This window comes from Cavia porcellus, unplaced genomic scaffold (genome assembly GCF_034190915.1).
Source record: "Cavia porcellus strain 051 isolate PalLab524CR breed Dunkin Hartley unplaced genomic scaffold, mCavPor4.1 scaffold_18, whole genome shotgun sequence".
NCBI classification, from domain to species: Eukaryota; Metazoa; Chordata; class Mammalia; order Rodentia; family Caviidae; genus Cavia; species Cavia porcellus.
Genome location: NW_026947501.1, coordinates 10419020 through 10442857, shown reverse-complemented (window position 1 = coordinate 10442857; position 23838 = coordinate 10419020). Strand labels below are relative to the sequence as shown.

At 38.5% G+C, this 23838-nt stretch overlaps 1 protein-coding gene and 1 non-coding gene across 15 annotated transcripts in view; one reads left to right on the top strand and one right to left on the bottom strand.

The window, feature by feature from the left end:
- Positions 1 to 23838, bottom strand: part of Eml6 (EMAP like 6) — a 316759-nt gene that overhangs the window by 40707 nt on the left and 252214 nt on the right. For all 14 annotated transcript variants that reach the window (XR_010040546.1, XM_063229384.1, XM_063229383.1 and 11 more), the window contains 2 exons: positions 12777 to 12865; positions 7641 to 7817 (listed from right to left, as the gene is read on the bottom strand). Coding sequence is in view for 13 of the 14 variants with exons in the window: in XM_063229384.1 (XP_063085454.1) it covers positions 7641 to 7817; positions 12777 to 12865 (266 nt within the window). In the remaining variant the exon portion in view is untranslated. The remainder of the gene's footprint in view (positions 1 to 7640; positions 7818 to 12776; positions 12866 to 23838) is intronic.
- Positions 8080 to 8217, top strand: LOC111756077 (small nucleolar RNA SNORA2/SNORA34 family). The gene has a single exon (XR_002790574.1). It is a non-coding gene; the product is annotated as a small nucleolar RNA SNORA2/SNORA34 family (small nucleolar RNA).

The window sequence follows — 23838 nt, the reverse complement described above, 5'->3', positions numbered from 1 at the left end:
AATCATCACAGTAAAATACGAAAAATATGTACTGTCATTAACCCCTTGCTTCAAACACATAAGTCTCACTGTTCTTGCCACCACGTGATGCGGTCTGGGAGCTCTCTTTCAGGAGCATCTTTAGTTTTATTGTTGTGGCTGCCCCAGTGTCCTGAAGCAATTAAAAACGTTCGTCTTTCATGGTCATCTTGACTTTTGAGGAAGAGCCAGAAGTTGTACAGTATTAGATTTGGTGGATAAAGTAGATGAAAACACACCATAATATTTTGAGAAGTCTGCTTTTCCATAGGCTAGCGCTTAGCAACAGCATTGACTGGTTTTGACCACAGCTGATAAAGACACTCATGAAAGAGGACTTGTAGATCTGCTTCAGAAAATGGCAGGATGATGGGATAAATGTATTCAAGGGGAGAGGGAATAATGGCAATATGTTGTCTTTTAACATAATATCATTTGAAAAATTTTAAACTCATTGTATTTTTTGAGCAGCCTTTGTAGATATTGGAATCTACTGCCCAGAATATCTAAATTTTACAAGTCTAAAACCACCAAACATTGGCAACTAGAATGCTAGTTCAACATTTTTGGTAGGAACACAAAAGAAAATAACCACATTAGATAAAGGTCTGACAGTTTCTTACAAAGTTAAACACACATTTTATCATATGATACAGAAATTCCACTCCTAAGAACTTAGTTCAAGAAAGAAATCACATGTTAACAAAGACTTCCAAAAATGTGTACATCGGCTAATTTTCCTAATCTGGAAAAATTTGTGTCCACTCATAGGCTTATATATTTTGTTATATATGTATGATGGATTTTCACTCAGTTATAAAAACAAATGGTCTATTACATACAATATGGATAAATCTCAAAAAATATTATCTGGTGAAAGAAGCCAGACACAAACAATACTTGATGATTCTGTTGGTGGGAAGTTCTGGAACAGGTAAAACAGAAGGTTTACCTGGGAGTGAACAGGGGTAGGGACAGGCCGAGCAGGGGCAGGAGGATACTTCCCGGGTGGTAGTCATGATGTCTCTTGGTCAGAGAGTGGATCAGATCAGTGTAAAAGACTGTTGAGACTATCAGATAAAAGCTTTCAAACTTGTGCATTTTCAAAAGCTTTCAAAACTGTGCATTTTACTTTAAAATGCCATAAACAAATAAACTCTGGGTAATAATAATACACAGTGTTGAAAAATTTGGGAGTATTCTCATGTTTGTAATTTATTATCTTCTCAGTTTTATCACAATATAACTGACAAAGTTTATACATTCAAAGTATATAATGCACTGATTCGGCCTGTATACACATTATGAAATGATTAGCACACTTAAGCTAATTAACCGATCACCCCATAGAGATGTGTGTGTGGTACCGAAGATCTGCTGCTACCACACTGCAGGTAAACAGTACAGTACAACTACAGTCACTACAATGTTAATCTCCGGAGCTTACTCATCTTATAAGTCAACTTGGTGTCTCTGACTAACATTCCCTTCTCCACGCGTCACCCACTGTTCTCCGCTTCTGAGCTGAAGTTTCTGAGACTCCAGATATAAGTGGGGTCATATAATACTTGTTTTCCTGTGTCTGGCTTGCTTCACTTAGCACAATGTTCTCCAATTTCATTCATGCTGCCACCAAAGCCAGGATTTGTTTCTTTCTTTTCTCTGACTGAAAGGTACCCCACTTGTAAATGCATTGACCATGGTTTCCTTAGCATGTCTTCTCCAGAGGGCACTTAGCTATCTGGAACCATGCTGCAACGGACATGAACATAGCTTGCAGATACCTTTTGCAAGCACTGATTTCACTTCTGTTAGATATGTACTCAGAAGTGGGACTACTGGGTCACAGAGTAGTTTATCTGTACATTTTTAAGGAATTGCCACAATATTTTCCATAATGATTATACCAATTTACATTCAGACAGTGTACAATGGTCTCTGTTCACCAACACTTCTCTCTTGCTGTTTTGGTAATAGGTGTTCTAGTACAGGTAAGGTGACATTTCATCGTGGTTTTCATTTGCATTTCCCCAGAAGTAAAGCTGAGCACCTTTTCACGCGGTTTCTGATCTTGCTGTCTCCTTTGAAGCAATGTCTACACAGGTTCTGTGTTCAGCCCGCTTGGTGGCTCTGGGAATTGAGCTCAGAGCCTCACACATACCAGGTAAGCGGTATACCAGTGAGCTATATCTCCAGCCTCCTGTGCCTAATTTGGTGGGTTTTGTTTTCTTTTGGGTCACTGTTGCTTCTTAGCTTCTTAGCTATGTAACTTTTTCATATCTTAGGTATTAACAATCATCAAAATGCAAAGTCAACCTCCAAAATGGGAGAAAATATTTGTAAACCAGATATATGATGTCTGATAGATGAAATGAGATATATGATTTACAAATATTTTCCTCCCATTTTGGAGATTGCTTTTTCAATTCATTGATTGTTGCCTTTGCTACACAGAAAGCATTTTCCTTTGGTATAGTCCTGGGCCTGACCCTCCCAGGTCAACAAGGACCCGGGTGGGGAGACTGTTCCACTTGCTACTTTTGCTTTTTTTTGCTGGTGGTTTTGGTCTCATTTCCCAAGAAATCATTGCCAAGACCAATGTTAAGGGATTTTACTCCTTTGTTTTCTTCTTGAACTATGGTTTCAGGGCTTACATTTAAGTCTTAAATTCATTTGAGTTCACTTTCTCTATGGTATGGAGAAGGGTCCAACTTCAGCCTTTTGCAGATACCATTTATTGATACCATTTCTCAGATACCATTTATTGAACATACTGTCCTTCCCCATTGTATGCTGTTGGTGTGCGCAAAGATTAATTGACTTAATATTACTATTCTGTATTATAGACATGTACTAATAGATAAAAGTTTAGTTAACTACATACTCATGGATTTATTTTTGGATTCTCTATTCTATTCCATGGTCTGTGTGTGCTTTTAGGCCACTACCTTACTGCTGAGTACTTTAACTCAGTAATGGATTTTGATATCAGAAAATGTGATCCTTCCTGCTTTCTCTTTGTTAAGATTGTTTTGTCTATTCAAGTTCTTTGGTTGTTTCATATACACTATCTTAGCATAGTTTTTTGATTTCTTTTAAAAATAATTATAATTTTGATAAGGTTGGTATTAAATCTGTAGATTGCTTTGGATAGCATAGAATTGCTTACAATAACAATGATTCCAATCTGTGACCATGACCTGTCTTTTTATTTATTTGTGTCATCTTCAGTTTCTTTCATCAATGTCTTATTGTTTTTGGCATACATATTTTTTACCTTCTCAAATTTATTTTTAAGTATCTTATTCTGATGCTACTGTAAATGCAATTACTTTGACAGTTTGTCATTAGTATATAGAAATGTAACTGGTTTTTAAATTTGTACCCTGAAACTTTATTGGATTCATTAATTCACCATTTCTAACAGTTCGTGGGGGGAGCTTAGAGTTTCCTATACAGTCTATAAAATCACATTTTCTGGGCAGGAAAAATAACCTCGTGGTAAAGCACTTGCCCAGCATGGGTAAGGCCTAGGGTTGATCCCTAGCAACAAACCGACACACCACCACACCACAATGTTATCTGCAAACAGAGACAATTTCACTTCTTCTATTGTCACTGGAATGCTTTGTATTTCTTTTTCTTGCCTAACTGCTCTGGCTAGGACTTCAGTAATTGTATTAGAAAGAAGTGGTGAGAAAGAGCTACCCTTGTCTTGTTCCTGATCTTAGATTAAAAAAAATCTTTCAGCTTTTTGAGTATGTATATTAGCTGTGGGTTTGTTACTTAGTTTTGTTATGTTGAAGTACACTGCTTCTATACAGACTTTATCGAGTCTTTAATTATTACATAATGTAGAATGTTGTTAAATGCCTCGCATCCCTATTGACATGATCATATGCTTTTTATTCTTTATTCTGTCAGTGTGGCATATCATATTTTTACGTATGTTAAATAATTCTTGTAGCCCAGGGAGAAATCCTGCTTGCTTGTCATGTTATGATCTTTTCAATATGCTGCTGACTTCAGTTTGCTAATTTTTGTTGAGGATTTTTGCTTATGTTTCATTTTGGCCTGTAACTGTCTTTTCCTTTAGTGTCTTCATCTGGCCTTGATGAGTGTAATAAGTGGCTTCATAAAACAAGCTGGAAGTATTCTCTCTTTTGCAATGTTACAAAACAGTTTGAGAAGTTCTGACATTAAGTCTTTCTAAATGCCTGGTAGAATTCACACATAAAGTCCTCTGGTCCTGGACTTTTCTAGGAGGTTTTTGATCACTGATTCAACTTCCTGATCTGTTCACATCTTCTATTTATCCACTATTCAGTCTTGGTAGATTGTATGTTTCTAAGAATTTATCAGTTGCTTTAAGTTACCCCATGTGTTGTATTGTGCATAACAAACCCTTTATGACTCTTTGTATTGCTGCAGTACCATGTAAAAGTCTCTTCTTTCATTTAAAATTTTGAGTTCTCTCTCTCTCTTTTTTCTTGGTTAGTCTAGCTAACAATCTGCCAAGTTTATGTTTGAAAGAGCCAATTTGTACATTCATTGATCATCTCTATTACCCTTACAATCTCCATTTCATGTATTTCTGCTGTCATTTTGCTATTTCTTGCCTTCTTCTAACTTTGGGCTTAGTATGTTCTTTTTCTAGTTCTTTGAAATATGACATTGAGATTTATTTCTTATTTTTACAATTACTTTGAATTGTAGGATATGGGTTGTGGGTATCTAATTCACTGTATCATTCTTTCATTTTATCTGTATGCTTGAAATTTTTTATGACACATGTTGGGAAAATATCTTATCCAGAAGCTCAGTGGATAAAATGCAAAGCACAGAGTGAGTGTTACTGAAGCAGGAGAGAAACCCCACAGCCCCTCCACTCGGCCCCTCTTGACATGGCCCCTCAAGGCACTTGCCTGGGACTTTGGCATCTCAGGGACAAAACTTATGATAACTGCTATAGATGTCCCACCTGATCAGGAAGAGGGATTAAATGACAATTTTCAAGACTACTACTAGATCTAGCATAGATCCAAGATATTAATAGTATCACAGGACAACTATTTAAGTATCTTCCAAACTTTAGTCCAGTGAAACGTATTACTAAATTCTCAACTGTTCTACAAGCCATTTTAAGGTAGGACAGAAGAAATAAAGATAGGTAGAAAAGAGGAAAGAGACAAACAAATTAGGATTTAAAAATTGTGCTTTTAGAAAAATGACATTTTCAGGTACAGAAGTTACTCAAGTTAGGAAACTCAATTTAAAAAAGTCAAAGGTTTTAAGACACAATACACCTATAAATTGAGCTTCCTCCCACAGCAATATTAGTGGCAATATTAGTGGCCAGCATCAAACACATGTAAACGGTTTGATTCCAAACACAGCTTTGCGATGGGTACCTTCCCAGTAGGAATATACATCCCAGATCACACATGCTTGAAGATACCCTCAAGGGTCCATAAGTATACCCAGCTCTGTATCATAGTATGTCTCATTTATTTGAATGTTCACACTCTACTTTTGAGTGTGTACTTTAAAAATTTTTGTCTAATAAGTCCTTTACGGGTAGGGTGGGTTTAACTCTCTAACTCCATTTTGGGAATCTTCTCAGACTGTCCCGTATGAAAATTTCAGTTTTTTCAAAGTAGAAATATCAAGGAGAATGATTACTTAGAATTGAATTCTGACCAAGTAGGATTGGCTGGTAGTGAGTAAGTAGTGATGGATCACTGGGCAATGGTGGCTTTGGAATTTGAGATGGACAAAGATGGAACACTGGACATGATCAAGCATGTATCTTAGAAAAGACTACTCAAAATGGAAATTTGATCAAACGTTAACAAAAGAGGAAAAGCACTGAAAGACACCCATGTGGCTGCTGCACAGGGAATTTATGTAGTCAGATTTTAAATATTGAAATGATGGAAGAAAGAATGAACAACTATAGAGGAATACAAAAGCCTTGAAAAAAATCTTTTGATGTAGTTTCAGGAATGCTAAAGTAAAAAAATATATATATAAAACAGAAAAATTAGGATTACTTTTCAGATTAGACTGCTTAATATTAACAGCAGATTTACTAATCTCTTCCATCAAAAAAATGATCTGCAAACTTGAAAGAGCAAAATGGTTCACAGGTGGCATAAAAAGAGACCACAAAAATAAAAGTAAGAGGTGAAAAGTTTGAAAATCAAGAGAAGTGGCATCAAATATAAAAACGTTCCTGTATCTGAATGGGAGAACGAGTAGACTGTGGCAAATATCGATTCATGAACTGCTGCAATTCATGGAAAATTCTAAGATGAACTACTACACAGAAATTCAGTAAGCATTTGGGAAAAGAATCAGTGATTACCAGGAAGTCTCAGGGGTTCACAGTGAAATTGATCTATCTTTTTTAAAAATAGGGTCATTTATCAAAAAGACACAGTAGGGGTGACAGATACACAACCAGTGTGTCCTACAGCAAGGTATTTACCAGGTATTTCAATTTCTCGTTGGACTACGCTGCATGATTGTACAGTCAGATAGACTTATATATCTGCTATTGACTGAAGAACTACAACTAAATGTGTGGATTAACAAATGGAATGTCAGATCGATTGGGGCTTCTGGTGTCAGTGCTGCGTTGGTCTAGCGCATCCTTTTTCTTTCTATGACTTAGAATTCATGATTATGAAATCAGAGGATGACAGAGTATTTTGGAAAGAAATCTACAAGTTATTGATAGGATAGAGCAATTACGTAAATTAAAGAGAAATTTTTTGGATACAGATGGATAAAGTTCCACAGTAACATTTCAGTTACAGAACAGGGGATAACTTGAACACTTTCTAGAATAATATTATACTGGAATAAATTATAATAGAATCCATTATACTTTTAATTACACTGATGCCATTTTAGTTTGATTTAATGCTAATGTAAAATCCAAAGCAAGAAGGTAACTGTTGTGCTGTAAACTGGTAGGATTACATCTGAACTAAGTTCTAGATGAGCCAATTTAAGAAGAAATCAATAAAAGTAAGTGGCATGAAGGGAAGGACAGTTGGAAACGGCAGATGTGGGAGATGGCTGAAGGAAATGGAGATGGTAAGGCTGGAGAAAATGAGAGCCATGATGCCCAGTGATCTTCTCACAGACGAAGGTGGTGAGAGGACCAGGATGGAGGTCCAGTGATGCTTCAGAGACAGAACTGTGGCTGCGGAGAGAGAAACTGAGCTCGTGCTCGGGCAGCACATTTTAAATCTGTAGCTTCTATGATACGAATTTAGTTGCTTTGTGATGAACCGTAGTAAGATCCTCTCTCTTGATGTATACTAATACAGGTTAGAAAGGCAGTCGTCTGAAATGTTGCAAAACTTACAGTCTGTGAGAGGTCGGATTTGAGAACTACTAAACACCTATCAAGGAGAAATTCTATGCCATGAGAACTTCACTCAAATTAGTGACTCAAACACAACACCATGGAAGGGTTTATATGTCTAAGCTGTAAAGAGCATTATTAATGGCACAGGCCTTCAAGCTGTAAAAGTGCACGGAAAAACAACAGATAAATTTTAGGTTTTAATGAGAGTGAGCAAGTGAATGTAATAAACATCAGACACTACCTTGACAGGATATGAAAAAAGCTTGACAAAACCGAAGTCGTCTCCAGTGGCTAAGAGGGAGCGGTCTTTGGTCAGACTGGCAGCATTGACGTCAGTCACATCGCTGTGCGCGGGCCAGATTCCCTCACAGGTGGGCCCCAGGACACAGCTCCATGTGTCCCACTCTATCTTCTCCATCTACAAAAAGAGGAAAGAAAATTATGATTTTTTGCTAGTTTACCTGAAAGAAAGAATTGCAGTTAATTCTAAACAATGACTTTGTCAACAGCATGCACTTGTGCTGTGATGCAGTATACACATTCTAAGCTGTGTATTTATAAAGCAGTGTCTTTGCATTGTCTTAGCCAACGCTGTAGTCAAATAGTCAAATATTTTTCTCCAAATCAAAGGTACATTTTGGAATTGTGAAAAATCTGATGATAGAATGTTTTTAATTCTTCTGGCCCTGAATCAAGGCCAGCAGCTTCCTGATGCTGTTGGTTTCAAGTAGGAGCCTAAAGAGAGGTCTTTCTATGATCTGTTGGCCACTTCAGAACTTGGGCAAGTGCAATGGTCAAGTCATTAGAAAGAAACAACTGGAAGCAACCCCTCCTGCCTCCGGTGGGCAGCTGTGAGCGTGGGCGGCTGTGGCGGCACAGGACGGGAGCCACCATCATTTACTGGGACCCTTGCCATGCTGGGACCTGGAGCATCGGGAAACCAGGTGGTCCCTCCCCGCTGGTGAGTGGCTATGAGCATGGCAGGCTCCACATTTACTGGGACCTGTGCCATAATGGGACCTGGAGTGCTGGGAAACCAAGCAACCCACCCCACTGCCTGAGAATCACACATTACATCCCCCCCCCCAACACACACATCCCCATTAGCGAGTGGGAGCCAGGGATCTGGACATCCCTTGAGAGGCTGACCATAGGCAATGTAGCAAATAGGGGGATTTCCTTCCACCACCTCTTTGAAGGCAAATACTTTTATCCCTGTTTTGCTTTGTTCTAATTAATGGTGTTATTTTAGCCTGTTTTGTTTTGTTGGACTTCAATATATGTGAAAGTATGGATAGCTATTTTGAAGAGAATGAGAGACTCTAAGACTTCCCTATTGTCTGGTTTTGAACATCTAAAAACTTCCTCATTCTATTCGGATCAGTTTTATACTATGTTGTTTTGTATGAATTCTCTGTATGTGAAGACATGGACAACTATTTGGAAGAAAACAAGAGACAATATGATAGTGAAGATCTCAGGTCGTCTAGCTTTGAAATGTGTATCTCTTACATTGCTTTCTTATGTCCTATTTGGTTCTGTTTTGCTGTGTTTAATTTTACCACTTTAAAATGAAAAAAGAATGTTTTTAATTCTTAACTAGCAATTTATTATGGTATAAGCCATAGGCTAGATCATGGTTTCTTACCCCAGCACTGATACCTTAGGCCAGGTAATTCTTTGTTGTGGGCAAGAGTCCTATGCAGAAAGATGTTTAGCAGCCTCCTGGCCACATCCCTGGATGCTAGCACACACCCTTGTCCACAGACATGGCCAAATATCACTGGGGGAAAACTGCTTCTAGTTTAGAACTACTGAGCTACGTCGATCAATGGAAGATCATTTAGCAAAGTATGTTAAGGAGTCATGAAAGAAAGTATTTTTTTGAGGACTGCTTCCGTGGAGGAAAAATTAACAAGATTCTGTAGCTAGCTTAATACTGTTAATACTCTAGAAACTATCTTAAAAATGTGAAGAGGTATTCCCATTGCATTGCCATGAATACACATTTTATCCTTTAATACTGTTTTGCTTGAAATTCATAGCTCACTTTACAACTTGTATAGGTTAAATCCTGATAAAATTGAGGCTTTTCTTACAATAACAAGAAATAACAAAACTATATGTAGGCTTCCTGGGGGACACTGCCTCTTAATTCTCCTTTCCCATCTGCTAGTACATCGCAGCATTATGCTGTCTTTAGATTGGCTCTTAAAACACTGTCTAAAAAGGGACTAGAAGCCTTTAGAGAACAGTAACTAAAGCGGAAGCACCGACCTGCCCATCTTTGGATCTGGACACTGCCTGACACATTGCTAATGCACTCCTGCCTCCAGTTCTCTATTTTTCTGCTGACAATTACTGCTTAGAAGAGATGTTACAAGATAAAGATGCAGCCAGGCTTTTAGTCACCACGTGGTAAGGCGATATAGGCTTCTTAGTCGCTCAAATTTGTCCTCACTTAACATTCTGCCTTTTTCTTTCTGCAGAATTGGAACCAAAAATCAGTGCCTGGTCCAATGACTTGGGGCGCCTCAGGCTGGGCCACAGACTGAAGTGACTCAAGATGGCTCATCCAGCAAGCACCTCCTTTTCTGAAACAGAAGTTGAACCTTCTACCCCCTCGTGACATCCTGCAGTGACTTTCACAGGAAGAGAGAAACAGGCAACCTTCTCCTGCAGGGTCAGGATGCGGCTTCTCAGCCACAAACTGCCTTGCAGATTCCAGGTTCTGTTTCTGAGACCCTCCTGGCCATTCCCAGTCCCTCTAGTGGTCCTGACCTTGTTAGATGGGCAGCAGACTGAGCTTATTGCCCATTGTGCAGTGACCATGACAGAAACCCTTGGCAACATCTTGACACTGGTCTTGTTGGGTAAAGTAAACGCCTAAACTTTGGTAGCTACAGAAACTGCATTTAAATTGAATATCAAGAATGATCCTGTAATCCATAAAACTCAAAAGGGCTAAGCAAATTGTTTAAAATCCTGGAACTCAAATGGAAGGAGAGTACTCAAGGAGTCTCTTCCTTAGTGCTTTGAGTAAGGTAATTTTAGCTGCGTGTGGTGGCACATGCCTATAATCCCAGCACTCTTGAGGCTGAAGCAAGAGGATTACAGTTTAGAGCCCAGCCTGGCAATTCAGTGACTCAGTAGGAACCTGTTTCAAAATGAATAATAAAAAGGGCTGGGAAAGCAACTCAGTGCAAAGGCCCTGAGTTCAATCCCCAGTACATTCCCACCCCAAAAAGCATGAGATTTTTATTTACTTATTTTTTAGAGTTTTTGTTTGTTTGTTTTTGTTTTTGTTTTTTGAGACAGGGTCTCATTATATAGTGCAGACTGATTTTGAACTCCCTTATGTAGCCCAGGCCGGCCTCGAACTCATAGTGATCCTCCTGCCTCTGCCTCCTAAGTCCCAGGATTACAGTGTGTGACTACAATTTTAAAAATTATGTTACTCATTCAATTAACATTTTTTGTTTGTGCTAGGTACTTTGTATGTCTTTGTAAATCCTCAGAACAGCTTCATAGGAATGTTGACAATCTCATTTTACAACGATCATCATACTGCAGAGGAGGCAACTAAAACCCATATATTGGTTACTGCCTTAAGTTACAGTGAGTGTAGGAAGCAGAGGGTGAGTGGTATTCAAGAGATTGTCTCCCAGAATAGTGTACTTTAACTTCTGAGTTAGATAGATTTTAAATGTGTGACATTTTTATGTATTTCATACTTAATAATTTTCTGAGTAAGCAGTGCATTAATTTTACCATAGTTGTTCTTTTAAAAAAAACTCTTTTCTGAAAGGGAGATTTTTTCCAAAGTCCTTCGTTCTCAGCTGAAGGGCCTGACAACATTGGTGCTTCAAGTTCTGAGTCTCTTCTTGGGCATCTTAGGACTGCACTGCTATGAGGGTTGGCCAACCTATCAGCTGGGAGCCTCCTCAACCAATATTACCTGGAATTGGCCTCTGGAATAACAAATGTGCACCACAGACAGACACATTAACTCTTCAGAGCAAAACCCTGGTATTCTTGGAAACTTTACAACAAATTTTCCTCCTGTGCATATTCTTTTATGTAGTGACTTTATCACTCTCAAACCAAACCTCATTCCCTCGCTCATTTTGGATACTAGGACAGAACGCAAAAATAAAGCTAAAGTGAAAAATGATGCTTAACTACATGAGAAAAATCCAAGAAGTCATGCAAGGACTCTTCAGATGAGCCTGCAGCTCCGAGTTCCTCTTGTTCTTTTGGAGCCTTAATTTCCTTATTTGTAAAGTGAGACTGACAGTTATCACATAAAGTTGGTATAAGGGTTAAAATATAGGTATGTAAAGTGTCTAGCACATACAACAAATATTCAGAGAATGAATGACGTAGTTAAAAATCCCTCTTACTCAAGGCTATAAAAGGTTCTCCATATAAAAAATCTTATGTAAGGACTAATCAGAGATAAATAAATTGGGGTTGGAAAGTGAGATGGATTCAGCACTATTAACACACTGCCATACAAGTTACATGTCTTTGTACTGCACAATGAAAGCATTGTTAGTGTACCGAGGTCCAGGCATCTTTGGGAGTACTTGACAATCCTGGGATAGTTCGTAACACTGGCCAGCTCAAGGTGCAGAGGGCCATTACTTGTCATAAAGCAACATTATCCTCTTGTCTCCTTCTCCAAAGAAGCATTATCTCCTTTTTTTTCTTAAAGTTTATTTAGCAGGTAGGTGAGGCAGTTTATCTTCACGCACTATGAAGACTTCCTTAGTGCTTAGTCACCCAATAACCTTCAGTTCTGCAATTCATTATGTCCAGACCGGGCAGAGTTTTCTCCACAAAGCTCTCAGGTAGGTGTCCATGTGCAGATTCAAAATTTCATACAGGTTTTGATTTGAACATTTTAAAAGTCATGTACATAGTTAAGGGTAGGAGACAAGTGTGGAAGGAGAAAATAATTTGATATACTGGACTAGATTGTTTTGTTTCAAAAAATAATTTCTGTTATCATTGTAGATATTATTACAAATAAAATATTTCAATATTTTATGTTCATAGAAAGCATTATATGAAATGACATGTCAAATGGGAAAGCAACATGCAGCACTGAAACTTTTAGCCTATTCATTGTCTTCGGGTAAAAAAAAATTAAGCAGAGTGCCAACTGAACATTGCTACATCAGTGGTAGAGTAAATAAGTGGCCTCAGAAAGCAAGAAAACAGATTAAGCAATGATACAGATATAAGAAATGATCAAGTTTAAAGGTGAACTAAGTGTAACCCATATTAGCAGTTAAGATCTATGGAGTCTAATTAAACAGACATATTAAAACTTCACAAAATACTTTTAAAAAGCTTTGTGTATGATTATTACCTCCGAGGGCCTTATAATATGCCTTTTTCCTCTTGGAGCTTCAAAAAAAAGTTGTTCTTTGGCACCTGAATTAACTTGCAATAATTTTCCTGTTATAACAGAAAGAAGCAGACAATTTACTGAAGCATTTATGTTCACTATAAAACAATACACACAACTGCCACTATTTTGATTCATTTTAATGAAAACTTCATAAATTAAGTAAATATATGTTAAGTGATTCAGAGGAGGGTATAAAAGCAATTGCATGATATGGTACAAACCATATCATGGTATGGTGTAATTTTCAGAATACAGACCTCAGAAAATTGGACCTTCAAGATTCTCCAAATAATAAAAGAATCAAGCTTGATATATAGGTGTTGAAAAATAGCTATAATTTTCCAAACCCTGACAAAATCATTTTTTTTAAAGTTCTTTTCTTCTGTGGCCTCCTAGCATACAGAGAAACTAAAAGCCAACTGCTTTGGCAAGAATTACGACATAAGCAATAAAGATTCTTCCTGAGTGGGGTGCATTTAAATTTGCCTTTAAAATTAGGAACAGAAAGGACACACAAACTATGCATGTTCATTCCCTCCTCACTTGTCTTCCTTGAAAACTGGGGAAGAAAACACAAGTTTTTCTCAAACAAAATGTTAAAACAAATAGTCTTTCAGTCTGACATAAGGATATGATTTTAAATTCATTTTGACTGTTGTTGAAAAAGATTAAAATTCTTAATTTCCTTCCTACAATGACAACAGTGCTGTAAGAATTGAAATTTTCAATGCTTCAAGATACATACATAGTCTATTTTCCAGTATTTTTTAAATTATGGAACATTTCAAACAAACAGAAGTGAGTATGGAATAAAGATCCCCTGTGCCCCCACTGCCAGCTTCTGCAGTCAGAATCAGTGGTCAAGCCTGCCTCATGGCACTGCCTGCCTCAGCCTAGATTATTCTGAAGCACATCTCAGACACTGTAATAATTATCTAGAAACACTCTATATGTGTGTGTGCGCACATGTATGCATGTATACAATAACATTCTTCCCTCTTTTTTTTTTGGTGCTGGGGGTCAAACTTATGACCTCACACTTGCCAGGCAGGTACTTGCGCCACTGAGCTATATCTGTGCCCCCCTTATTTCTTTAAATTACTTATATTTAAATCTTAAAATGTCCTTCTTGGGGGAAAAATATCTAAAGAACATTGTGGTTTATCTTATGTTCTTTAATATTTAAGTAGGTGCCACCTTGGTCTAAAATCTAGTGTGGCTATTAAAGAAGTGTCAGTCTAAGTAATGAAAACCAAAGTTCTCTCACGTCTTTATTCATGTTCCTACTGTTTCTAATTTGGTGAATTTTTACACGTCATTGGAGGTGGGACAGACTGCTTTGATTTTGAGGAGCACAGTAACGTGGTCCCTAAACTGAGTATGACTCCTGACTTTGTGACTAAATGTATACAAATGAGAAGCATAAAAGGGACTTAAGTTATCTTTAATGCTATTTAGCATTAGCAGAAAATGAAGAGTCAGCACTTTTAAAATGAACTAAATGTATCAGTAATTATATTTTTAGGATTTTAAAAAGTGACTGCAAGTGGCAATGCACATGGGAAAAGGATTAAGGGATTTTGAATGGCTCACTTTAGATAAAACTTTGGCCATGCCATACCAAAAGAACACAGAGGATTGTGAGTCTCAGATAAGATTAATGATTCAGAGAAGCCCGTTCCTTTGTCTGAAGGACTGAATACTTCTGCAAGCAGGGAGGCATCGCAGCTTCCTGAGGCACCTCAGCCTGTGGTGAGTGCCCAGCACAGTCTGCCCAAATCTCAGACTGTTCCGGACCCCCCAGGCTTCTGGGTGCAGTGAAGTGGAGCAGTGGGTTAGAGGCCACTACAGCTGCCTCCCCATCCCCCCCGGCTACACTTGGAAGTCTGCTGAGCTCCTGACGGATGGGCGGGCCTACACTAACCCCCGAGCCCAGCCGCGCCTAGCCATCTGCCTGCAGAGGAGGAGCTGGGCGGATCTGGAGTGCCTGCAGAAGTCCCTTCCTTTGCCTAGAGGACTGTGGATATCTCTGCAAGCAGGGAGGGATCACAGGATCCTGAGGCACTGTGGCCTGTGGAGAGCACCCTAACCCGGCTGCAATTGAAGAGCTGTGGATCTTCCAAGGGGCAGGTGGGCGCACAGTGTCCCTGAGGCCCAGCTTGTCTGGAACTGCGGAGTTCTGAGCAGGCAGAGGAGGGACACTGGTTCTGCAGGCCCAATGGCTTGGGGTAGTGCGGTGTCAGAGGCTCAGTAGCTCCAAACATAGAAGGGAATTTTCAACAGATCCTGAGGAAGCTTTCAAATAACACTTGAAACACAGAAATATACAAAATGACAAAACGAAAGACCAAATTACAACCTCAAAACTCCAGCCCATCTCAGGAAACCCTAGGAGCAATGTATATAGAAGAAAATATATCCCATCCACCTCATATATCGGACATAATAGCTACTGAAGTTGACAAACAACTCCAGGAAGCTTTAAAGAAATTCAAACTCGAAATAATCTCCCAGATAAAAGAAGAAATGATAAAAGAAATGAAAGAGATTCTAAATATATCTAAAGAAAACACAGATAAAAAATTGGAGGAACTAAACAAAAAGATAGAATCCCTAGACGAGCAATATAAGAAACAAACAGAATACATAATGCAGATGCACAGAGATATACAGGAAATAAAAAACTCCACTGAAAGTTGTAAAAACCGCCTTAATGAAAGTGAAGATAGAATTTCAGACCTTGAAGACATGATTGCAGCTAGTGAACAGGAAAGGAAAGATCTTTTGAAAATAACAAGGAATCAGGAAACAACAATTCAACAACTGCAAGACGATGCAAAGAAGAATAACATAAGAATGATAGGGATTAATGAAAGAGAGGGAGACAACATAAAGGATGTCAAGCGGATATTTAGAGAAGTAATAGCTGAAAATTTCCCAAGCATGAGATCAGAAACTGACATCAAGATCAGTGAAGCATATAGAACTCCAAACACTCATAACCAAAATAAAACTACACCCAGACATATAATAATCACCATCCCAGAAATCCAACACAAGAATAGATTACTAAAAGCTGTCAGAGAGAAAAGACAGATCACTTATAAAGGAAAACCTATCAGAATCACAGCAGACTTCTCAGCACAAACGATAAAGTCAAGAAGAGCATGGAGTGAAATATTCCAGATCCTAAAGCAAAATGATTTCCAACCAAGACTGATATATCCTGCAAAACTATCATTCAAAATAGATGGTGCAATACGATACTTCCATGACAAAGAACAGCTGAAGAACTTCATGAACACCAAACCGACCCTGCAAAAAATATTGAAAGACAGTTTAGATACACAAAGGAAAAAACCACTAAGCAAAGCAAATAATTAAAAAGAACAGAAAGATAAAGATGCAACAGCAGAGAGATAACATTCCTACAATTAACCAGCATTTAACAGTAATAACCATTAATGTAAATGGTCTCAATGCACCAATCAAAAGAAACAGACTAGCAGAATGGATCAAGAAACAAAATCCAACCATATGCTGTTTACAGGAAACCCATCTAACCCAGAAGGATACTCACAGACTGAAAGTCAAAGGATGGAAAACAATTCTTCATGCAGCAGGAATCCAGAAAAAGGCAGGAGTAGCCATTCTGTTTGCAGACAACGTGAACTTTAAACCAACAATGACCATAAAGGACAAAGAAGGTCACTACATACTTGTAAGGGGAAAACTCCAAGAGGAAGAGATAACTATCTTAAATATATACGCACCAAACTCCAGAGCACCAAGTTATATAAAACAATTATTAACAGAAATGAAAACTCAAATTATCAGTAACACAATTGTAACAGGAGACCTTAATACGCCATTGACACCAAGGGACAGATCAACCAGACAGAAAATGAGCAAAGAAATAACAGAACTGAATCATACCTGTGAACAAATGGGTTTGATAGACATATACAGGATGTTCCACCCAACAACATCTGAATACACATTCTTCTCAGCAGTACATGGATCATTTTCTAAAATAGACCATATATTAGCTCACAGAACATATTTAAACAAGTGCAAAAGAGCTGAAATCATCCCTTGCATGTTATCGGATCATAGCGCTCTGAAATTAGAAATTAATGATAAAAGATACTGCAAAAATCCCACAAACACATGGAAACTGAATAACACACTCTTGAGTAATCAGTGGGTCACAGAGGAAATTAAAGAAGAAATCAAACAATACCTAAAAGAAAATGAAAATACAGATACAACTTACCGGAACCTGTGGGATGCAATGAAAGCCGTCCTGAGAGGAAAATTTATTGCACTGAGTTCCCACATCAGGAAAACAGAACGAATACAAATAAATAACTTGATGCTACACCTCAAACAGCTAGAAAAAGAAGAGCAAGTCAAGCCCAAAGCCAAAAGAAGAGAGGAAATTATAAAAATCAGAGCAGAAATCAATGCAATAGAGACTAAGAAAACAATCCAAAGAATCAACAAATCAAAGAGTTGGTTCTTTGAAAGAATAAATAAAATCGATAAGCCCCTAGCCAACCTTATTAAAAAAAGGGAAGAAAAAGCTCAAATTCATGCAATAAGAAATGAAAAAGGAGAAATCACTACAGACCCAATAGAAATACAGAAGATCATCAACACCTATTTCGAAAACCTCTACTCTCAAAAGTTTGATAACACAGAAGAAATAGACAGATGCTTAGAAGCATATGAAGTGCCAAAGCTAGATCAAGAGGATGTAAAACTGTTGAATAACCCAATCTCTGTTACTGAAATTGAAAATGTAATTAAGTCCTTACCCACCAAGAAGAGCCCAGGCCCAGATGGATTCACTGCAGAATTCTACAAGAAATACAAAGAAGACCTAATGCCGACACTCCTCAAACTGTTCAATGAAATTGAAAGGGAAGCAATCCTTCCTAAGTCGTTCCTGGAAGCAAATATTACTCTAGTACCAAAACCTGAGAAAGACCCAACTAAAAAAGAGAACTATAGACCAATCTCCCTAATGAACACAGATGCAAAAATCCTCAATAAAATATTGGCAAATAGGATCCAGCAAATCATCAAGAAGATTATACACCATGACCAAGTGGGATTCATCCCAGGAATGCAAGGATGGTTCAACATACGCAAATCAATAAATGTAATCCACCATATCAATAAAGCCAAAAATAAGAATCACATGATCATTTCTATAGATGCAGAAAAAGCCTTCGATAAGGTCCAACATTTATTCATGATACAAACTCTACAGAAAATTGGAATAGATGGTCTTTACCTCAATATAATAAAGGCCATTTATGACAAACCAACAGCCAGCATCATTCTAAATGGCCAAAAATTGAAAGCCTTTACTTTAAAATCAGGCACAAGACAAGGATGTCCTTTATCACCACTCCTATTTAATATAGTACTGGAAGTACTAGCCAGAGCAATTAGGCAAGAAAGAGAAATAAAAGGGGTAAAGATAGGAAAAGAAGAAGTTAAGTTATCATTGTTTGCAGATGACATGATACTCTACATAGAAGACCCCCTAAACTCCATTGAAATACTCTTAGATACAATAAATAAATTCAGTAATGTGGCTGGATACAAAATCAATACTCAGAAATCAATAGCATTCCTATACATGAACAACAAAATTACAGAGAGGGAAATAAGAGAAGCTGGACTATTCACATTAGCAAGCAAAAAAATGAAATATTTAGGAATTACTCTTACGAAAGAAGTGAAAGACTTATACAGTGAAAACTATAATACACTGAAAAAGGAAATTGAAGATGATCTCAGAAAATGGAAAGACATCCCTTGCTCATGGATAGGAAGAACAAACATTGTGAAGATGGCCATTCTCCCAAAACTCTTATACAGATTCAATGCAATCCCAATAGAAATACCATCAACATACCTTATAGATCTAGAGAAATCACTCCTAAATTTCATCTGGAACCAGAAGAGACCTAGAATCGCAAAGGCAATTCTAAGCAGCAAAGGCAAAGCAGGAGGCATCACAATCCCTGACTTGAAATTATACTACAAAGCAACAGTAGTAAAATCAACATGGTATTGGAATCAAAACAGAGGCGAAGATCAATGGAATAGATTAGAAGATACAACCACAACTACAAACACACTCAACCACCTTATCTTTGATAAAGGAGCCAAGCAGGTTCACTGGAAGAACGACAGTCTCTTTAATAAATGGTGCTGGAAAAACTGGCTCTCCATTTGCCGAAAACTAAAGCTAGACCCATGTCTATCACCATGTACTAAATTAAAATCTAAATGGGTCAAAGATCTGAATATTAAAACAGAAACACTAAATCTATTGGAAGACAAAGTGGGTAGAAACCTTGGAGACATAGGAGTAGGTAGAGAATTCATGAACAGGACTCAAACCGCACGGGAAACACTTCCCAGAATCAATAACTGGGACCACATCTTATTAAAAAGTTTCTGCATGTCAAAAGAAATCTCCAGCATAGTGAAAAGAAAACCCACAAACTGGGAAAAGATTTTAGTGAACTCTCTCTCAGACAAGGGACTCTTGTCTAAAACATATAAAGAATTAAAAAAACTCAGACCTCCAAAATTCAAAGATCCAATCCAAAAATGGGCATCTGAGATGAATACGCAATTCTCAGATGAAGAAATGCAAATGGCAAATAAATATATGAAAACATGCTCATCATCATTGGTCATCAGAGAAATGCAAATTAAAACCACACTGAGATTCCATCTCACTCCTGAAAGAATGGCCAGGATCAAGAAAACCAACAACAACAAATGCTGGAGAGGATGTGGGGAAAAAGGAACTCTCCTGCACTGTTGGTGGGAGTGTAGACTGGTACAGCCTTTGTGGAGGTCTGTCTGGAGGTTTCTCAAAAAGTTGGGATTGGAAATCCCATTTATTCCAGCTATTCCACTTCTAGGCATATTCCCAGAAGAACTGAAAGCATCATACCACAGTGATTTATGTGCACCTATGTTTATAGCAGCACAATTTGTAATCGCCAGATCTTGGAAACAACCCAAGTGTCCATCAACTGAGGAATGGATAAAAAAGTTGTGGTATTTCTATACAATGGAATATTATTCAGCTATAAAGAAGGATCACATTGAGATATTTATCAATAAATGGGCGCAGCTTGAGACCATACTCATAAGTGAAATAAATCAATCTCGCATGTGTGAATACCGAATAGTTTCCCTAATGTAAGAGATGATTCAAATATATGAAAATATGTGGCAATCATGATTCCCCATTATGTGGCCTTGAAGCCTTATAAAATTTTCACTTATTAATTGGAAAGGCTTTATTCCGGGCTTCTTGATATGGAAATATTTGAAGCTATAGTATATGAAGTTTTATCCAAATATCTCAAGGAAAAAGACAGACACTATGGTAACTATTATTCTTTAAAAAAATTATTTAGTTATTTCTTATGTTTATTTTAATTAAGGGAAAAATTTAAAAAATTAGGATATATAATAGTAACTCTTTTCGATTTCCTATTAACTTGTTTTGAAGTCCTGTAATGCTCCCACAATCTTGTTTTGACTGATTAGACTCTGTTCCATTCTGTGGGATAGTATCAGGTCCGAGGGTATAGGCAACTACTTTGAAGGCAGTAAGATTCACTAAGATGCCCATTCTGGTTTGACTATTGTCTCCTTTGGAAGTCCTGTAATGTTTACAATGTCTAAGTTTTATTGGTCTTGTTCTCTACTGTTTTGTCCAACTTTATAATATCTAATGAGATAGACAAATCTTTTTAAGGAAACAAGAGACAACGTTGATAACTATTGTTAATAACCGTATACTCTGTTCTACATCATGTGCTAAGTCTATCCTTGGTTTTCACTGACAGCTTTGTTCTGCCATATTTGACTTTATTCTCCCCCCCCCAAAAAGTAATAAGAACTAAGGAGTAATAAAATCTAAAATGTGTAAATTTTGTTGTAAAAAGAGAGGAAGGGGAAAAAAGAGCTCTAACGGATATAACAGCAAGTGTGTATAGGGATGTTGAATAGCTGACTATATTAATGTTTTTGGATCATTGAACACAGCTGTTTGTAGTCTCTCTGTTTGAATGTCTACTTTGTATTCTTTGATACTGTGATTTGAGCAACTATTTCCAAGATGATAATATGTAATCTATTAACAGGTGATTTCTTACTGTTATGCTTTTTTTGTAGTTCTGTATTATATGTAACCTTACACTGCTTTGTTTTGTTTTGTGTTTTTCTCTTTTTCCTCTTAAATAAATTAAAAAAAAAAAAAAAAAAAAAAAAAAAAAGATTAATGATTCACTTTATAGTATAGCTTTAAAATCCACTTTGCTGGCACCTAGCCATCGGTGTGCAGAGGAGAGGCTGGGTGGATCTGGGGCGCCTACATCAGCCTCCCCGTGTGTCTGGAGGACTGTGGATGTCTCAGCGGGCAGTGGAGCATCGCAGGTTCCAGAGGCCCTGCAGTCTGTGGTGAGTGCTCAGCGCACTCTGCCCAAATCCCAGACTGTTCGGGACCCTCCAGACTTCCAGGTGCAGTGAAGTGGAGAAGTGGGTTTGAGGCCTCTACATCCGCATCCCCATCCCGGCTGCACTTGGAGAACTGCGGAGCTTCCAATGGGTGGGTGGGCCCACGCTATCCCCGGAGCCCAGCCTGTTTGGGACTCCCGCACCTAGCCATTGGTGTGCAGAGGAGGGGCTGGGTGAATCTGGAGCGCCTGCATCAGCCTCCCCATGTGTCTGGAGGACTGTGGATGTCTCAGCGGGCATGGAGCATCGCAGGTTCCAGAGGCCCTGCAGTCTGTGGTGAGTGCTCAGCGCACTCTGCCCAAAGCCCAGACTGTTCGGGTCCCTCCAGGCTTCTAGGTGCAGTGAAGTGGAGAGGTGGGTTTGAGGCATCTACATCTGCCTCCACATCCCGGCTGTGATTGGAGAGCTGTGGAGCTTCCAACGGACAGGTGGGTGCACAGTGTCCCTGAGGCCCAGCTTATCTGGAATTGCAGAGTTCTGAATAGGCAGAGGAGGGCCATTGGTTCTGCAGGCCCAGTGGCTTGGGGTAACGTGGTGCCAGAGTCTCAGTAGCTGCAAACATAGAAGGGGATTTCCAACAGATCCTGAGGAAGCTTTCAAATAACACTTGAAACACAGAAATATAGGAAAATGACAAAACGAAAGACCAAATTACAACCTCAAACCTCCAGCCCATCTCAAGAAACCCTAGGAGCAATGTACATAGAAGAAAATACATGCCATTCACCCCAAATATCAGACACAATAGCTACTGAAATTAAAGCTACAACTCCAGGTAGCTTTAAAGAAATTCAAACTCAAAATTATCTCCCAGGTAAAAGATGAAATGATAAAAGAAATGAAAGAGATTCTGAATATATCTAAAGAAAACACAGATAAAAAATTGGAGGAACTAAACAAAAAGATAGAATCCCTAGATGAGCAATATAAGAAACAAACAGAATACATAATGCAGATGCACAGAGATATACAGGAAATAAAAAACTCAACTGAAAAGTTGTAAAAACCACCTTAATGAAAGTGAAGATAGAATTTCAGACCTTGAAGACAGGATTGCAGCTAGTGAACAGGAAAGGAAAGATCTTTTAAAAATAACAAGGAATCAGGAAACAACAATTCAACAACTGCAAGACGATGCAAAGAAAAATAACGTAAGAATGATAGGGATTAGTGAAAAAGGAGACAACATAAAGGATGTCAAGAGGATATTTAGAGAAGTAATAGCTGAAAATTTCCCAAGCATGAGATCAGAAACCGACATCAGGATCAGTGAAGCATATAGAAATCCAAATAGTCATAACCAAAATAAAACTACACCCAGACATATAATAATTACCATCCCAGAAATCCAACACAAGAATAGATTATTAAAAGCTGTCAGAGAGAAAAGACAGATCACTTATAAAGGAAAACCTATCAGAATCACAGCAGACTTCTCAGCACAAACGACAATAAAGTCAAGAAGAGCATGGAGTGAAGTATTCCAGATCCTAAAGCAAAATGATTTCCAACCTGGACTGATATATCCTGCAAAACTATCATTCAAAATAGATGGTGAAATACGATACTTCTATGACAAAGAACAGCTGAAGTACTACATGAACACCAAACCAACCCTGCAAAAAATATTGAAAGACAGTTTAGATACACAAAGGAAAAAACCACTAAGCAAAGCAAATAATTAAACAGAACAGAAAGATAAAGATGCAACAGCAGAGAGATAGCGTGTCAACAATAAACCAGCATTTAACAGTAATAACCATTAATGTAAATGGTCTCAATGCACCAATCAAAAGAAACAGACTAGCAGAATGGATCAAGAAACAAAATCCTGGCAGAAGCCCCTTCCTTTGTCTGGAGGACTGAATATCTCTGCAAGCAGGGAGGGATCGCAGGTTCCTGAGGCACCTCGGCCTGTGGTGAGTGCTCAGCACACTCTGCCCAAATCTCAGACTGTTCGGGACCCTTCCAGGTGCAGTGAAGTGGAGCAGTGGGTTAGAGGCCACTACATCCGCCTCCCCATCCTGGCTACACTTGGAGGTCTGCTGAGCTCCCGAAGGGTGGGCGGGCCTACACTATCCCCGAGCCCAGCCTGTTTTGCTGCCACGCCTTCCTTTGTCTGGAGGACTGTGGATATCTCTGCAAGCAGGGAGGGATCACAGGCTCCTGTGGTACCGCAGCCTGTGGTGAGTACCCTAACCCAGCTGCGATTGAAGAACTGTGGAGCTTCCAAGGGGCAGGTGGGCGCACAGTGTCCCTGAGGCCCAGCTTGTCTGGAACTGCGGAGTTCTGAGCAGGCAGAGGAGGGCCATTGTTTCTGCAGGCCCAATGGCTTGGGGTAGCGTGGTGCCAGAGTCTCAGTAGCTGCAAACATAGAAGGGGATTTTCAACAGATCCTGAGGAAGCTTTCAAATAACACTTGAAACACAGAAATATACAAAATGACAAAACGAAA